General features: G+C 40.2%; 1 protein-coding gene across 6 annotated transcripts in view; it reads left to right on the top strand.

Moving 5' to 3' along the window:
- The window catches only part of myo3a (myosin IIIA), a 71952-nt gene that overhangs the window by 17236 nt on the left and 36550 nt on the right, over nt 1-18166 (top strand). For 3 of the 6 annotated variants that reach the window (XM_022208033.2, XM_051940602.1, XM_051940603.1), the window contains exons 4-6: nt 6093-6197; nt 6362-6461; nt 15024-15100. In XM_022208033.2, coding sequence (XP_022063725.2) covers nt 6093-6197; nt 6362-6461; nt 15024-15100 — 282 coding nt within the window. Of the gene's footprint in view, nt 1-6092; nt 6198-6361; nt 6462-12799; nt 13521-15023; nt 15101-17851; nt 17925-18166 lie in introns of those variants that run through there. The other 3 variants (XM_051940605.1, XM_051940604.1, XM_051940606.1) reach the window with 3 other exon arrangements.

Below are 18166 nucleotides of genomic sequence, written 5' to 3'. Positions count from 1 at the left end.
AGCAAAGTAATTTTGTGAAGGCTGGGTTGCTGCATCAGATCTAAATTGGCACCTTTAAGAGTTTCCTTTCCTCTGCAGAGATTAACAAACTTGTCACGCTATCTAAGTGGCAGTACTTTAAACCTGCGACTATGGAAGGTGGCTGAAAAGAAGTAGTGGATGAATAAAAAGCTACAGTACAGCCCACAAAGAGTTTGTCAAAATGCCACTCAAAGGATAATATAACAGCTGTTGTATATTCTGATTTGGAGGAATTTCCCCGAGGCTTTCTAAGAAGCAGGCCTGTCACCTTTGGACATGACAGTGACTGAAGCACAAAGACAGGATCAGACAGGACACAATGGCCTGAAGGTTCAGGAGTAGCCCTGCTGATGTCTGACAATGCCTGTATGCAAAGCTTGTAGAGATGCACCACAGAAGATACTGTCAATCTCAAAGGACACGTAAGGAAAACTTTCATTCATCTATAATAAATTAGCAAAACAGAAAAGGTTTCTGCTTAAGTGCAGATTGGTTTGATTTAGGGCTGGGCGATAAATCGAATTAATTCGATTAATTCGCCTTTTTAAAACCCGACGAATTGAAAATTTGCCAAATCGTAAAGTCGAGGCGAGCTTAAATATATAACAGTACAGATTCTGCCTTTTACGACTTGTGCACTGGTGTTTGCCTCTCATCTCCTTCCGCCAAAACACTCACACCACCGTCATGGCGGACAGAACAGCAGACGAAGAGTTGGTCGCGAGAAAAGGGCCTCATGTTACATCGATTATATGGAAGTGGTTCGGCTTTGACAAGACTGACACAGAGCAAACTACGGTCATGTGCAAGGTTTGCAAAAGTACCGTGAAAACGAAAAGTAGCAGCATAACTAACCTCTTTTAGCACCTCCGGCAGAAGCATCCTAAAGAATGGGAAGAGTGCTGCAGCTACAGGAGTGCGGCATGGCTAGCACTAGCCATAGCAAACAGACCGCAAAGAAACAACAAAAATCGATTAAAATCGTAATCGTCCAAGATGACTAAAAAAATCGAGATTTTATTTTTTGGCCATATCGCCCAGCCCTAGTTTGATTAGATAAACATGTAAGCCTTTAATGAATTCAAGACTTAGTGAAATAAAAGCACACATGGCTTCTTTGTTGTGCACCCCGAGAAAGTCAACAGTGTGTCCTGCATTACTCTTTGTCCTCATTCGTCCTGGCAATCTCTGCAGTCATTAATTGCCAATGAGGTTTAAAATGGTATTCCTTGTTCAGACTTTTCAATAAACAGCGGCAGAAAGTAGACACCCCGGCCATTATGCCCGTGTAAACGATAAGGCCGCAGCAACAATGGCAGCGCTTTTCTCTGGAGACGATCCAGCATGTCGCACATGCAGGAACACGAGCACTTCTCCGGGCATGGCAGCTTCCATACATCCCATAACACGGCTGTAAATGAAAACCACACGGAAACATACATCAAAGACGACTAAAGTCAGCACCTGCGCGTTTTGTTTGTTTCATCTCTTCCGTCTTCTTTTGCTCGTCTTTGATGGACTACTTTCATTAACATGACTAAACAAGCACCTGACCTCATTTGTAATGGAGACGATCCCGCTCAGTATTCAGTGTATTCAGTTTATTCTTTGAAACCGATAGTTCTGTGGGAAGTGACATGATGAGCAAGATGTGGATGGAAAACAGGGATCTTAACAGACCTTTTAGATTTGAAGGAAATCTGCAATAATGCAAATTCACAGCTATGAAAGATCCACCTGCTTCTGAATTGTTTGTAACTATCATAATGTTAGTTTTTGCAGCTTATTTTTGAGTTATTACTCAGAAAAGCGCAACTGGTTAAATTGACTTTTCTTTTCAAGCCCTATATTTCTTTTGATGATGTTTTCTGGCGAGACCTGCGTATTTTAGCATGACCATTTTGCGATTTTGTTTTTAATCACACTTCATGGATAACGTAATGATGTCTAAATCTGATAATTTTCTGTGTACTCAAGTGATCTGATCCAATGGAAAATTAGAGGTCTGATGAGTTTGTATCGCGATTGCAAAAATACCCGCCAAAGGAAACCTTAATCTTGTATTTAAATATCAGTGCTCGAGCTCTCCCTTCATCGAAAGGTTGGGAACTGCTATTTAATCTGTTCAAGAATTAAATCAAACCAGGTCTGAAGTTTCATATATCGCTTCCTCCCTGCAGGGATTTGGGTCCTCACCACATCTCTAATAATTAATGTTCATGTCCAGCATCGCTTTGCGGACGTGGGCACTGTGGCTGAGGTGAGAGCACCGGCGTTTAGCTCAGCTTAATCTAGGACGCCTCATTAATATGGATTTGTCCGTCTGCCCTGTGTAATTTAATGATGACAGGTGATATGGCAGCAGTGATGTGGACTGACGTCAGGCGCGGCTCATTGTCAGAGGGCTGTGTTGTCTGTGAAAACCTCTGCGGTATTCTCTGCTTAACTGCACTTTGTCCGCATGTCTGATAGCAGTGAGAAGGAGTGATTAAGCTCCCCATGTGGCAGCTGAGATACATGCCATCCATCCTGCAACAGCTCTCTGGGCTCCTGATGGATAGGTAGATTGATAGGCAGATAGACAACAGACCCGAGGCCGGGTGTTGAAAACTTATGCCAGTGCTTATTCAAGGTCAAAGACTTGATTCAGTCTCAATGTCTAGTGTATAGAAGAATTACTGAATAGGTCCACTGGCCCCCCACGTGGGTCCCTGAGCCAGAGTTTCTGTTGGAAGACACTGTTAGCACCTCTGTCTGGGAAGGCAGATGACTCAAAATAACTTCAAAGAGACTGAAAACTGCTTACAAAAAGATGAAAAATTACCACATGGCTACTCGATACACCAGCTGAAACACAGAATTGTTACAAAGAGAGCTAAAACAGCCAATAAGACTGAAACTAACTTCAAAAAGACACAACCATAGGCATAGAGAATTATAACACAGAGACTCCAAACAGCCACAAAGAGATTGAATGACTACAAGGAAACGCAAATCTACCACAAAAAGACACAACACATCCTAGAAAACACAGAATTCCTATAAAATATTGAAAACAGCCACAAAAAACACTGAAACTGACAACACAAAGACACAAAACTATTGCAAACAGACACAACACGCCCATAGGGCCATCTAGTTATTACAGAGCGATTTAAAACGGCAACAAAGAGACTGAGAATGACTTCAAAGAGATAGAAAACTACCACAAAGACACAACAACAACAATAACACATCGACAGAGTCACTGCAAAAAGACTCAAAACAGCCACAAAGAGACTGAAACTGACAATAAAAAGGCACAAAACAGCCACAAAGAGACTGAAACTGACAATAAAAAGGCACAAAACAGCCACAAAGAGACTGAAACTGACAATAAAAAAGGCACAAAACAACCACAAAGAGACTGAAACTGACAATAAAAAGGCACAAAACAACCACAAAGAGACAAAACACACCATGAGAGACATAGAATTACTACAAAGAGACATAAAACTAGCCCAAAGAGGCACAAAACACTCATACAGCCACACTCTTAGAGACACGTAATTACTACAAAGACACTAAAACCAATCCCAAATAGACTGAGACAGACTACACAGAGATGTAAAAGTACCACAAAGAGACACAACACACCCACAGGTATACAGAATTACTACAGGAGGCTCAAAACAGTTGCAGAGAGACTTAAACTGGCAACAAAAAGGCACAAAACTTGCTCAGAGACAAAACACACCCCGAGAGGCATACAGTTACTACAAAGAGACTCAAAACAGTGAAGAAGAAACTGAAACTCACTACAAAAAGACACAAAGCTTTCACAAAGCGACACGACACACTTATAAAGACACAAAATTACTACAAAGACACTCAAAATGGCTACAAAGAGACTGAGAATAACTACAAAAAAGGCACAAAGAGACACTTATACAGCCATAGCAGTACTATAGAGAGATGCAACAAAGCCATGAAGAGACTTGACACATCCACAGAGATACAGAATTACAACAAAGAGATTCAAAAGAGCCGCAAAGAGACTGAGACTGACAACAAAAAGACACATAATGAGCTCAAAGAGACAAAAAAAACACTCAGAGAAGCATACAGTTGCTACAAAGAGCCTCAAAACAGCCAGAAAGAGACTGAAACTCACAACAAAAAGACACAAAACTGTCACAAGGAGACACAACACACCCACTTGGCCTCAGAATTACCACAAAGAGAGTCAAAACAGCCACATAGAGACTGAAACTGACTACAAAGAGACACAACACAATCAGATTTGCTGCAAAGAGATCAGCAGAACTGCGAAGAAGAGAGTTGTTTTGTGTCCTGTTTAGTTTTGGTATCTTGCTCTGATTTCATATTTATGCCGATTGGTCTGTCGTCTTATTGTTGTATTTCCAAAGCGAAAAAAAGAGTTTAATGATCACTGAAAACTTTGAAAATAATTTATTTTGATTATAAAAACATCATCTTGCACTCCTGAGAACCAAGACAGTGATTCCTTACAATCCTCAAATTGATTGAAAGTTTTTATATCAATAAGCAAATTAATAGATCAGTCCAACAGTTTGTATTCTAGTTTGGAAGTATTCCTGGTGGGCTTTAAATGGATGAGGCGGTTTATGGCTTCTTTCTGTCAGCACAGAAACACTTCTGTGCCCTGTGGGTTGAATCATAATGAGACGACAAAATGAGTCCCTGTTTGGAGATTTGGCCACACAACTGCAAATATTATACTACTTTTATGATGCTGCTGTCGCGTGTCAGCACCTTTTTCCCGAGACTGTAGGGGAAGATATTTTTACCGTAATTACAGCACCATCATTTTTCTATCGAGTGCCTGCATGCAACATTTTCGGTAAACCTTCCTTTCCCCTAATCATCCTGGGAAAATAAATATTGCATCGTGGGCCCCGTGGTGTGCTTTCACCAACAATTCCTGTCATTTTCAATTTGCATTGAAGATTGTTGCTGTTGTATTACGGCTGCAGTACATAAGTATTTTATTAATAATGTTTTCTAATATGTGCTGCGCTATCTCTTTGGTATAATCCCTGCAGGAGACTGATTTTTATCCTCAGTAACCGCACACCACTGCGTGTTTATTGGCTAATTAGGCTTTCAGTTTACAAGTGTGGGAAATGAGTGTAATTATAAAAGAACAAGTGTTTATTACATAAAGAGACATGGTGGAAATTTCCTGTCGAACACAGAATGTTTTGCATGTTTCTTTGCGTGCACTTAGAAGGGAAGATGTGTGTTGAAATGGGAAAAGAGGGATGATGCGTCTGTGGATGGTATCTTTTACCACACAGACTTACAAGGTTTGTGTTTACAAACAGCGTTCATATGCAAAAATCTACAATTTCTGTTCACTTCCAGCTGACAGCACCGTGATTGACATCTTCGAGCTTTTTATATTTCGTATACCTCTGGCATCCTCTGAAGAAAGACCCAAATTAAGGGTTATTATTGTTGCCAAGGCAACCTAAGGGGTAATTTTCTGTAATTTTCCAAGAGGGATTGCTATTGACAGTGGAGTCCATATCAAGATGCAGTACAACACAAGACCTGTAAACACAAAAATGAAGCGTTTCTGGCTCCGACGAGTCTTAATGTCTATTTTTAACCTGGTACGTTCTGTTCTATAAATGGTGTATAATTTCTAACATAAATCTCGGCAACGTCTGAAAAACATGAGATTATGTGCTTTATTTGAGAATAATTCGCACATGTTTTAATGTTTAGTCATCACCGCACAGATTAAACCCTGCATACAAAATGTACATTCTCTCCACGGGCACGATTTTCACCTCCCACTAAGCTGCCGCAGAAAGATAAGCCTCTAAAGATTGACAGAATTACTCTCAGCATCCCTTTTCTCACTGTGAAATCTTCTGATCAAAACAGTTTCATCCTCTGCCGTTTCTTTTTCCACGTTTAAATTCTGCATATCTGAGATGCCCCAGATTTCGACGCATTGTATAAGCTGAGGTGTGTGTGCTGACTCATGTCGAGTGTTTGCTCATTGTCCTCCTTTTCCTTTGTGGACTCTTCTGTTGCAGCTCTGCAATGGCGGCTCGGTGACAGATCTGGCCAAAGGCATGCTGAAGAGGGGAGACAGAATGGATGAAGCCATTATTGCGTACATCTTGCACGAGGCCCTCATGGCAAGTCTGGTTATTTCACTGTGCACGAAGGGAGACAGTGGTGCGCTGTGGAGCTCAATGGAGCCTCCTCTCCCCGAGTGAATTCAATGAAAAGAGTTTAAACGAGGTAATTTTGCAGGCAGGTGGTTGTCAGAAAAACGCCGTTAACCTCCTTTTTCTCACAGGGCCTCCAACACCTGCACATCAACAAGACCATCCACCGGGACGTCAAAGGCAATAACATCCTATTAACGACACAAGGAGGCGTCAAACTCGTGGACTTTGGTATGTTTTGTGTCCCGTTTTGCAAAAAAAACAAGCATTAACACCATGTCTTTTTACGCCACTGTCCCTCTGTGATCAGTGCAAATCATGTTATGGCTCTATGTAACAGAAGAGGGTCAAATCCATTACCTTCAGCTGTCTGCCAAGTAAATTGTGCCGCTAATTAGTTTTCTTGAGTGCCTGGAATACATTTACACAACCCAACAAGGTAGCACATGATTGTACTTTTCCATTACACCCTATCTTTGCCATTCCACCTCAGACGGCAGAGGGACATTGTTACCGCTCACCCTGTTATTTTCGCTCATTTGCTTTTTGGGTTTTCTTAACCAAATGAGGCACGCCACAGTTCCTGGACTCACGATAGGCAAAGTGACTATTTCCAGGAGATGACTCACCCCCCCCCCCCCCCCCCCCTGTTTTCTTCAGGCACCGAGAAACCAGCTGCCTGTTTTCATTACAAATAAAATCCCCACTCAACTCGTGTGTAGGTTTGCATTTAGCCTGCTAATTGTGGGCTTCTCTTAAAAGCCTTTATTCCTAACCATGAAGCCCAAAGTGCTTGTATGTGGAGGAGAAGAGGGGGGTATTAATGGAATCACTTAATATTTGAATGTGAAGTAGCTAACGTGGAGCAGGTCCACCCTTATGCACCGGAGCGTCTTCCTCCTCACGTTGCTGATCTTGTCGCCACCTTTTTATTGCAGCGGTATCGAACAGGAAGAGGTTGAAAAGCTTCGCGTGGCTCCTGGTGATAAGAGCTACTTCCTGGATTCTGCTATCCGTGAATTGTCTGCCTGTACCAGCAGAAAACATAATACTCTCTAAAAAAATCCGACATTTAACACACAAAACTAAACCTCACTCCTAACCCATGTCTCTGTTTTCTTGCATTTAACATTTGGTTTCAGTTTTCGCTCGTAATTTCCCTTATCGTCTGAAATATTGCTTTAATTCAAATCATAGCCCACAGCAAACACTCTTAATTACTGGATTTTTTCGTTAGGATGGAGCTTCATTCAAAATGCTTTCAGTTAAATGCGTGACTTCACCATTTCTTGAACTGTATGTTATTCAGTTGATATTATATTAGCCATTTTTTCCGCTACAACTCTATGTGATGAAAAACAGCTGAACAATAAAAGACTCGACAATAAATTCACACCAGGAGCATCACGAGTTGCTGTGGTATTTAAAATAGTCAAATTTCCACAAAAAAATCCTAATTCTTAGTTAATTGTCAGTTATAGACTTCTGCTCATAAATTAATGCAATTTTTTAAACCAACATCAAACATTTTTAAACACGATGAACGTGGTGTTTCATAACTACATTATCCACACTGTAAAAGAACCGGAAAAGCCCCTGATAGAGGATAAAAGAGGCATATGAATGTAGAGGAAGCAAATCCAGCAGAAAGTAACTGCCTTTATCATATGCTGCTCCTTATGAACGGACCAAACCACAGGATTGACAACCCACTTGAGCTGAAAAGTGTCCCTGGTAATAAGTGATTATACATTACGAGTCCCTCTTGATAAGAATGACAGCTAAATATCCACCAGTAAATGTCAAACCAATGCACCAATACAGGCAGTTCTGGTCTTTATTAGCATTAAATATCCTTGGAAATGGGTTGAAATGAATATATTGTCCCAAAAATGCATTATATAATAGAAATGTGAGCGCAAATTCCAGCAAATGTAAGTATTTTCAGACTCTTGTACTCCCAATTTTGATCCAGCTTGTAAAGTAAATACTGTATAGGGCTGTTTAAGTGAAGTGGACATATAAAATTGAATTACACACACAGCTTGGAGATAATAATGTGCACAAACACATCATATAAATCCAAATAGTTGGCTTGGTTATGCAACTAATGATCACTGATCTTCATGGATGTGAAGAAAAAGGCTTCACCCACATATATTTACTGTAAAACTATCAGAAAACTAAGTTGAACATGTTGAGTATTGTAGAATAGTATATAAATTTACTTAGAACCAGCTCCTGCTTGATGTTTCTATCTGTTATTTTATTCCAAATACAGTCAAATGGAAGCTCTAAAGCCCCCCAGACAGTCACACTTGCTATATGAGACTATTTATTTAGGAAGATTACCATCCAGGCATCTCCAGCATTGTTTATTTCTGTAATATAACCACTCTTCTTTATTTGAGGACATCTTATCAGGTGCCTCTGCTTCTCTCCCTAAACCTGTAATGAATGTCCAAGATAAGCCCGATGGAGTATCTCTGGAAAGAATTTATTGCATATAAACATTGCAGGGTTGAACAGAGAGCAGGTTGAAGATCTCTGTATTGTTCAGCGCGAGGGTCCTTCAATCCAGATAGGAGGTAATTGTGTTTAAAGCTGCGGCATTTTATCATCGATAAATCATTACTGCAATAATTTAAAAGCAGGCGAATAATTGTTGTAAACCAATGACACCATCCATCACAACCAAGTCTCAGCGCCCCAGTTAGCTAATCGTCTCACAAAGTGCATTTGTTGCTATTAGTGATTGTTTTCTGCTCTTACACACGTGGACAAAATTGTTGGTACCCCTCAGTTAAAGAAGGAAAAACCCACAATTCTCACTGAAATCACTTGAAACTCACAAAAGTAACAATAAATAAAAATTTATTGAAAATTAAATAATCAAAAACAGCCATTACTTTTGAATTGTTGATTAACATAATTATTTAAAAAAACAAACTAATGAAACAGGCCTGGACAAAAATGATGGTACCTCTATAAAAGATTGAAAACTATTTGACCAGAGTGACATGATTAACTCAGGTGTGTCATTTAATTGACATCACAGGTGTTTCCAAACTCATAATCAGTCAGTCTGCCTATTTAAAGGGAGACAAGTAGTCACCCTGCTGTTTGGTGAAAAGGTGTGTACCACACTGAACATGGACAACAGAAAGCGAAGGAGAGAATTGTCCCAGGACATCCGAAAAAAAATTATAGGCAAACATCTTAAAGGTAAAGGCTATAAGACCATCTCTAAACAGCTTGAAGTTCCTGTGACAACAGTGGCTCATATTATTCAGAAGTTCAAGACCCACGGGACAGTAGCCAACCTCCCTGGACGTGGCCGCAAGAGGAAAATTGATGACAAATTGAAGAGACGGATCGTTGGAATTGTATCCAAAGAGCCCAGAGCAACCTCCAAAGAAATTAAAGGTGAACTCCAAGGCCAAGGTACATCAGTGTCAGATCGCACCATTTGTCGTTGTTTGAGCCAAAGTGGACTTCATGGGAGACGACCAAGGAGGACACCACTGCTGAAAAAAACTCATAAAAAAGCCAGACTGGAATTTGCAAAAATGTATGTTGACAAGCCACAAAACTTCTGGGAGAATGTCCTTTGGACAGATGAGACCAAACTGGAGCTTTTTGGTAAGGCACATCAACTCTATGTTCATAGACTCAAAAACCAAGCATACGAAGAAAAGAACACTGTCCCTACGGTGAAACATGGAGGAGGCTCAGTAATGTTTTGGGGCTGCTTTGCTGCGTCTGGCACAGGGTGTCTTGAAAGTGTGCAAGGTACAATGAAATCTGAAGACTATCAAGGCATTCTGGAGAGAAATGTGCTGCCTAGTGTCAGAAAGCTTGGTCTCAGTCGCAGGTCATGGGTCTTCCAACAGGACAACGATCCAAAACACACAGCCAAAAACACCCAAGAATGGCTGAGAGAAAAGCGTTGGACTATTCTAAAGTGGCCTTCTATGAGCCCAGATCTGAATCCCATTGAACATATGTGGAAGGAGCTGAAACATGCCATTTGGAGAAGACACCCATCAAACCTGAGACAACTGGAGCTGTTTGCTCATGAGGAGTGGGCCAAAATACCTGTGGACAGCTGCAGAACGCTCATTGACAAATACAGAAATCGTTTAATTGCAGTGATTGCCTCAAAAGGTTGTGCAACAAAATAATAAGTTATGGGTACCATCATTTTTGTCCAGCCCTATTTCATTAGTTTGTTTTTTTAAATAATTATGTTAATCAACAATTCAAAAGTGATGGCTGATTTTGATTATTTAATTTTCAATAATTTTTTATTTATTGTTACTTTTGTGAGTTTCAAGTGATTTCAGTGAGAATTGTGGGTTTTTCCTTCTTTAACTGAGGGCTACCAACAATTTTGTCCACGTGTGTATATTTTTGCTCACTGTTCAAAAGACATACATGTTGAACAATGCAGGGAGGGAGAATGTAAAGGAAGCAACACCTGCTTTATGACGGGAAATAGTGTTTTTTTTTTAGTTAAGTTGTGGACTTGAACTGAATGCTAAGGTGCACACAAAGAAAAAGAGATTTCAGACTAGAGAGAAGAGTCCCAGTTCATAGGACACAACATTTTTAGACATGCTGCAGTTTGGCTCAATGAATTGGTCGACATTTCTATCTAAAAATCCATAACATGCACCAATTTTTCCTCGTATACCACTATAGATCTGAGTTTTTGTTTGCCCTGTAACATTTCTGGATGGACTGTCACGATATTTTGCGCAGACATTCGTGGTTTCCATAGGTTTAATCCTTTTTTTTATTGATCTGGACTCTTGAATTTGGTGATTTTGAGTAATTTTTCTTAAATACTGCTGGATCGTTGCCATAAAATTCAGTAAACTCGCGAATCGTCTTTTCGATTTCATCGCGTGCCATCATCAAGACAAAAATGTAGCCCTTGGAGCCCAACAGACGCACTTTGCATCCAAATTTACATCCCCTAATCCCGGTTGGGTTGTTCTCAAAGTGTTTATCACAGGTGTGGCATGTATTAAAAAAACTGCATGACTTCATCTTTCCAGCGGCGCCAGTTGCTTGTCTGTGCAGCAGACTATTGGCAACAAAAATGTGGTTGGAATCGTTGCTACCTGCGTACAACTGTGCCTCCATTTTGCAATAACTGCGAACTTTTCATTGCACTATTGTGTTAATATATCCAGATAATAGCTGTGCAATGCAAACATCTGCCTGATTTGCCTCTTCTGCAATAAAAGACTGTTCTATGTTAACACTTAAGCGATATTATGTAAGTCAGGGAACATCCTGCCTTGTTACAGATATTACCAGGTTCCAGACAATGTACCCTACATGCTTATGAAAAAGATACCTGTATTGCCAGCAATCTATGGTGAGATAAATGTAAATATTTTACATTAAGACTAATATAAATAATGTGTAAGTGTTACATTTTAAAATAAAGGAAGATCTGGATAGTCTGTGCAAGATACAGTATGTATGGCTAACCCTTATGAGGACAAAAAGAAGAGTTTAGTAGGAAATATGGTGAAATTACCCTGAAAATCATCCCACTTACGCTCAGATACTTGCTGGCCTAATAGCGCTGTTAGCAGCCTTAGCTACACTTAAGTAAAGCTCAGCTAAATTATAGCTATTATGTCTAAAAATCCACATATTCGTATCAGCATTCTTATGTTAGCCATTAGCGCAAAATGTTGCCTGACAGACCAAATATCATGGCTGCAGACTTATTCTAGTTCAATTTTGACCTCAACCACATGAATTTTTTGTCAACAGTTGGAACCTGAAGCATGCCACAGTCGTGTGACTTGCTTTTAGATGCTTCAAATCTGAATCTGAAAGTAAATGTCCGCTCATTCTCCTGATACGAATGTGGCAGCAAACTGAGCAGATTGGGCTCCTGTGCTGCCAGTGATCAGAACTTGGCCGGATTGAAAGGGTACATAGGTACATTGTACATGTTTTGGAAGCTTTTCCACCAAAAAATGACTTCTTTTGTGCCATTTCCGACAGTTGAAATTCATATCAGGTCTGTGACGTCATAAAAAAAAATCCGCCGTGCGTCAAAACTCGCACAGTGACGAAAACGGCGATAACAAGGCGTCCGACTTGAGCTTTCTCGCCGCGAACACGCAGCGACTGCGTCACGGTGGGATTAATGGCTTCTCATGTGGAGGGGCGCATGCTACACTAAGCAGCTGAGGAGATAAAGCCCCCGCAGTGACTCATCCCCAGCGGAGAAACAAAATAGCAAAGAGATGGACCCAAAAAGGAGCAGCAGAAAGAATGAGGGGAGCTGTTCGTTTATGGGTCTCTCATGAATATTCTAATTGACAGCGTTATCTCTGTGATGATTATTAAGTGTGGCCCACCAGGCTCCACTCCGGGCTAATGTAGTGGAAAGAGAGGGTCTGTGAGAGCTTTAATAAGGGGGCTCTTTGTGGCTCTGTGTCCTCACATGCTGATGTATACATGTGTGTGTGTGTGTTTAAGCATATTTTAGATTAATATAAGATAGTCTAGTTTTGTGTTTCTTTGTGTGCACCCATGTAAAACTATGGCTTTGTTGTGACTAACGTGGGCTGATGTGAGCGTCCAGCAGCGTTGTGGTTCCATGACAGCATGTGACTGTCCTCCTGTGTGTCAGCCCTGTGCATATATCCCCTCCTGCACATGATTATAATCCCTTTTGATGTTTGCCACAGAGCCATTTTCCTCTGCACCACTCATCCTGGCATTTCTCTCCACCCCGAGCACCAGCAGAGCATTATTGTATCACAGCGTTGTACCGACTGTAATTAAATGGGTGCACAGGACAGGCTTCTACGACATATAGCTGCCGACACGGTTGGAAAAAGCATTTACGTCGCTTGTTCTCGTTTCTGGATGAGGACGGCGCGCACGTCTGCTCAAGTTTTGATTTTCGCCATCTGGATATTTTCTCATATTACCCCTTCATTTCCTCTAAGCAATCATCCTGCACCGCTAGAACACATTCAGCAGGAAATCAGCTGATTTCAATTTTGCAAAATCTCCTGCGCTTCTCGTAAAAAGGTGAAGCACAGGATGAAAACACTGTTCTGCAGCGGTGTGTCACGCATCAGCGCATCACCTTCTGTTTGGTGGTGGATGCTTTTGTCTGGAGGCTTTGCTTTTGTCCCGGTCGCTGCTCTTGATCTGGCCGGCTGCCTCAGTTTAGCCAGCCCAGGGATACATCACAGCGTGGCGTGACACTGATTCGCCTGGACTGGACTGAAGTCACGATTGTGGGTCAGCATGTTCCTTGTCAGGCTTTTTACCACACATTAACAGGCACATTAGGACACTCTTTTCCCTTCTCTGCAGTCCCGCTTTATCTGCCTCTGAGTGGCTGCTGTATCATGACTCAGTCCTCTCTGGCGTGAGCTAATAAATCACTCTGATACACAATATCTTGTTCTGGGAGAAGGTGAAATGTCTCCAGCTGCCAAAGGCCGTCGAATTGTATTCAAATGTTGTTCTTGAAATGCCCGACAAAGTCACTTGCAGTCACAGGAACATTTGTAATTCAAAACAGTCCATCATTTAAAGGAAAGCAGTGCAGAAAAAGGTTTCTGAGTAACACGTGAGCGTGTTCATGTATGTGTTGTTTCCTCCTTGTCACTATAGTGGCAGCTCTATCACTGGAAAAAATACCCCTCTCACAACAAGACGAAAAAAAATGTATATCAAGGAACTTTTACCTTGAAATAAGTGAAGAAATCTGCCAATGGAACATGTGAAAAATGGCTTGGTAGGATTTCTTGACATAAGATATGATGAGATCTTAAAATTAGCTGAGAAAACTTATTTTAAGCTGTATTTTACCAGAATTGTCAAGCTTAGGTGTCTTAAAATAAGCCAAATATGCTTTAAAAAATAGCAGCTTTTCACTCTAAAATAGATTTTTGCTTTCATGTAACCTCCTAATTTGAGATGCATTAACCTTCCTGCCGTCTTCATTTACGTGCACCAAAAAATCCTTGTCTGAAAAAATCAGCAAAAAAATTCCCAAAATTTCTGAAAATTTGCAAAACCTTCAGGAAGAAAATTCCAATAATTCCTTAAAAGTTTCCGTTAAAAGTTTTAGTAAAAAAAAAAAAAAAAAATCTCAGAAATTTGGCAAGAAAATTCTAGCAGATATTTTTAAAAATTATGAAAAATCTTTCCAAAAAATCCTAATAATATCTAAAGTGTTTACATATATATCAGTAAAACTTCTAATATTCTCTTTTAGAACGTTCACAAAAAAAATCAACCAAAATCCAGCGAAATTCGCTGGATTTTGGTTGATTTTTTTTGTGAATGTTCTTAAGAAACATTTTTAAAATTTCTTTTTTTCCACCAAAAAATGTTTAAAGATTTCCCAAAAATGTTGAAAATGTGGACATCAGAAGTTTCACTGTGACTTAACAAGATATTTAAGATGCATTGTCTTAAAACAAGTCAATCCATCTTGCTGAAATGTCTTTTGTTCAGTGAATTTATCTTAACTCAAGTGGGATGAGACATTTTGACTGAAAATAAAACAAATAGACTTGATAAGATTTTGAGTTTTTGCAGTGATCAGAGAAAACTCCGAGGCAGCCTCTCATCATCTGAGTAGAATCCTGCTGTTTACTGCTCCCTGTTTGCAGATCATCACCTTTACCAGCTGGTCTGATCTTTGTGGGAAATGAAAACGCATCGAGGAAGTTATTGAGAGTGCGACAACTGAAGCTAAAATGGCTGAAATGTGTGTTCTCTTCCCTGCAGGTGTTTCGGCCCAGCTGACAAATACCCGTCTGAGGAGGAACACCTCTGTGGGAACTCCCTTCTGGATGGCTCCGGAGGTACAGTAAAAGTGGCCTATAAATGCTCTCGCCGCCTCATCTCTTTCCACTACATTAGCCTGGAGCAGATCCCAGTGGGCCACAGTTAATAATCATCAAAGAGATAACGCTGTCAGATACAATGTGCACGGGAAAAAATGGACTGGGCAGCTTCCGTCGTTCGTCTCCTATTTAATCTTGGCTCGGTGTGCTAACAGTACATACAGCTGAAGTGGCTGCATTAAAAAGTAATCATTCTGTACCACTACACTGTCACATCATCTTGTCCTTTATATTTTTTTTATATAGAAGGTTAATGTAACTTTGTCCTGTGAGATGGTTTCTCACCTCGAGGCTCCATGAGTTTTCCCATTTTGTGACACTGATTGAAAGGCTGTTATTATATTGTAGTGTTTCCTTGCTGCAGTGATGCAACAGGAAGGCAGCGGCAGTTTCTGTGTGTTGTTTATTGTCTTTGGCTTTTCAGATAGTTGACACAGGCCAGTTTCCCGAAGAATTACATAGTTGAAGAGTCTGAAATCGGAGGTGGAAGAAGTACTCAGGTTCTTTAAGTGAAATGCTCCCAACACAAGTAAAAATCCAGAATGGACACCCCTACTTCAGTTTAAGTACACAATGCGAGCATGAACAGCAAAATAGTCCAAGTAATAAAGTAAAAGCACTGGCTTGGTTGATCTGACATATATGCTACCGTTCAAAAGTTTGGGGTCAACCAGTCAATTTCATGTTTTCCATGGAAACTCACACTTTTATTCATGTGCTAGCATAACTGCACAATGGTTTTCTAATCATCAATGAGCCTTTCAACACCATTAGCTAACACAATGTAGCATTAGAACACAGGAGTGATGGTTGCTGGAAATGTTCCTCTGTACCCCTATGGAGATATTCCATTAAAAATCAGCTGTTTCCAGCTAGAATAGTCATTTACCACATTAACAATGTCTAGACTTGATTTGTTAATTTATTTTTATTTTCATTGAAAAAAAAGATTCTCTTTCAAAAATAAGTGACCCCAAACTGTTGAATAGTAGAGTATATATATTCATAGTTATACATGACATAATTTGATTATTAAAAGTGAACCCTCAGTGTCTCACCAACCAGTTACTGTTGTAGCTACTGTAGTTGGAAGTGTACTTAGTTTCATGTGCCTGGACAGCAGATACACTGAAGGTTATGAGATGATTTAATAGGCGAGGGGATTAAAAAACACAGTTTTGCTGCACAAATTTCTTTTTCTGTTTAGACTCTTTGTTTAATCGTTGGTTTTTGGTGAAATATCATCATTTGAACACTTATTGTAATATAACCATGTGAGAAGTACGACTGGTTTAATCTTTAACAATGTGTCGGATCATAAAAACATATCTTCATCTTAAAAATAACTCAGAATTTGTCAGGTAAGGTAATGGAGAAGAATATCTCTGTCTGATATGCCATGAAGTGGAAGTATAAGGTAGTGTTAAATGAAAATACTGAAATAATGTGCAGGTTCCTCCAAACTGTGTTAAATAGAGTACTTGAGTAAATGCTCTTCGTTACTTTCCACTACTCTCTGAAGCAGATTTGCAGCTTAATGCCAATATTTACAGCCAGTGCAGGAAGAAGTGCACCCTCAGCAAGGTGGAAAGAAAAGGTGGAAGGAAAATTTTGTGGTGTGCTGATATGATTTTACTCATCCAAGTCTGTTTACACGTGTTGGGAAGTACTTCTGCTTATAATTGTGCCTCCAGAGGGAGCTGTGTGAAGTCTGATAAACCACCGGGAATGCTGTAACCTGCATGGGATAAAAACAGACAGTACATCTGATTCTTTAAACTACCCACGATGAATTTAATGCAGCTTTTTGTCCTAATAGTATTTAAAAAGAGCATATGAATAAGTGTAGCTGCTAAAACGAACCAATTCACAGCATACTTGACACTTCTTTTCATATAATTACCTTAACCCGTGAGCATTTGCACATTTTGTAAGGTAGTAGCGTGGACGTTAAGCAGATGTTGAAATAAGAAAAGGGATAGCAGAACCTGAGCGCGCTGCAGATAAAGCAGACTCTCTGGAGCTGGGAGCGCAGCTTAACTTAAGCTGACGTCTTGACTGTGCGGTGAGATGATTCGGTGTGAAGACGGTTCAGCAACACCTTCTCCAGCGGCAGCATTCACCGACATGCTGGGGGAATCTTAGAACAATTAGCGAGATTAAGTGCACGTTGGGTGATCAAACAGACTCCTTTCATTTATATTTCAGTGAAGTGAACCTGCAGCACCTCTGGTAAACCTCAACGAGAAGGCTTGCACGTTTAACCTGAACGCTGATCAGGTTTAGATTAGGCGAGTCCTCAGCAACCTCTGTAGGGGTAAGAAGGGTAAACCTATGCTGTAATGCACCACTGCTGGCTTCATTTTGTAACCACTGCTCTTGGCCTAGTTTTAAATCCCTCTCATTGGGGATGATCTCCCCTGCTAACCTTGAATATTCACTTCCCAAATCGAACTGGAGGTTTTTTACATGAGGTTTGCATGCTGTGCAAATGTAGCATTGTCCGTGTTGTACAACCTGCCCCGTCAAGATCAAGCATTTCAATGTGATTTGTTTAAGATGCTCATCTGCAAAGTCTCTCTTGGGCGGACTCTCAAGATGATCTTTGTCAGAAGAGTTTACAGAAGTCAGGAGTGAGATTTCTAAACTGGGATCCAGGACATTCATTTTGTTTTTATTACAAGAAAAGCTGATTTTGCAGAATTGTTTTTATGCGTTTCATCATAAACATCAACATTCTGGATAGCATACGGTGTTGTGTTTATACTGAGGAAGATTTGGGGTAAGGTGCATCGTATCTACTTTACTTTGTAACAAAACTTGCATATGATGGCTGCTACTGACTGATAAATTCGGCTTTGTTGAGTATATGACAAGTATGTTTCTTCTGAGGAAACATTTTGATATTTTAGAGTCAATTTCTACTTTTTCTTTACTAAAATAATCATCTTGGGAATTGATTTAAATTTGACTTTTTTCTGTTCATTACATGCGTTAGGGAGAAACGAGACAGAATAGTGAAGA

Source organism: Acanthochromis polyacanthus, chromosome 20 (genome assembly GCF_021347895.1).
Source record: "Acanthochromis polyacanthus isolate Apoly-LR-REF ecotype Palm Island chromosome 20, KAUST_Apoly_ChrSc, whole genome shotgun sequence".
Taxonomy (NCBI): domain Eukaryota; kingdom Metazoa; phylum Chordata; class Actinopteri; family Pomacentridae; genus Acanthochromis; species Acanthochromis polyacanthus.
Note: the sequence above shows the minus strand (reverse complement) of the source record. Positions and strands in the feature narration are given on the sequence as shown.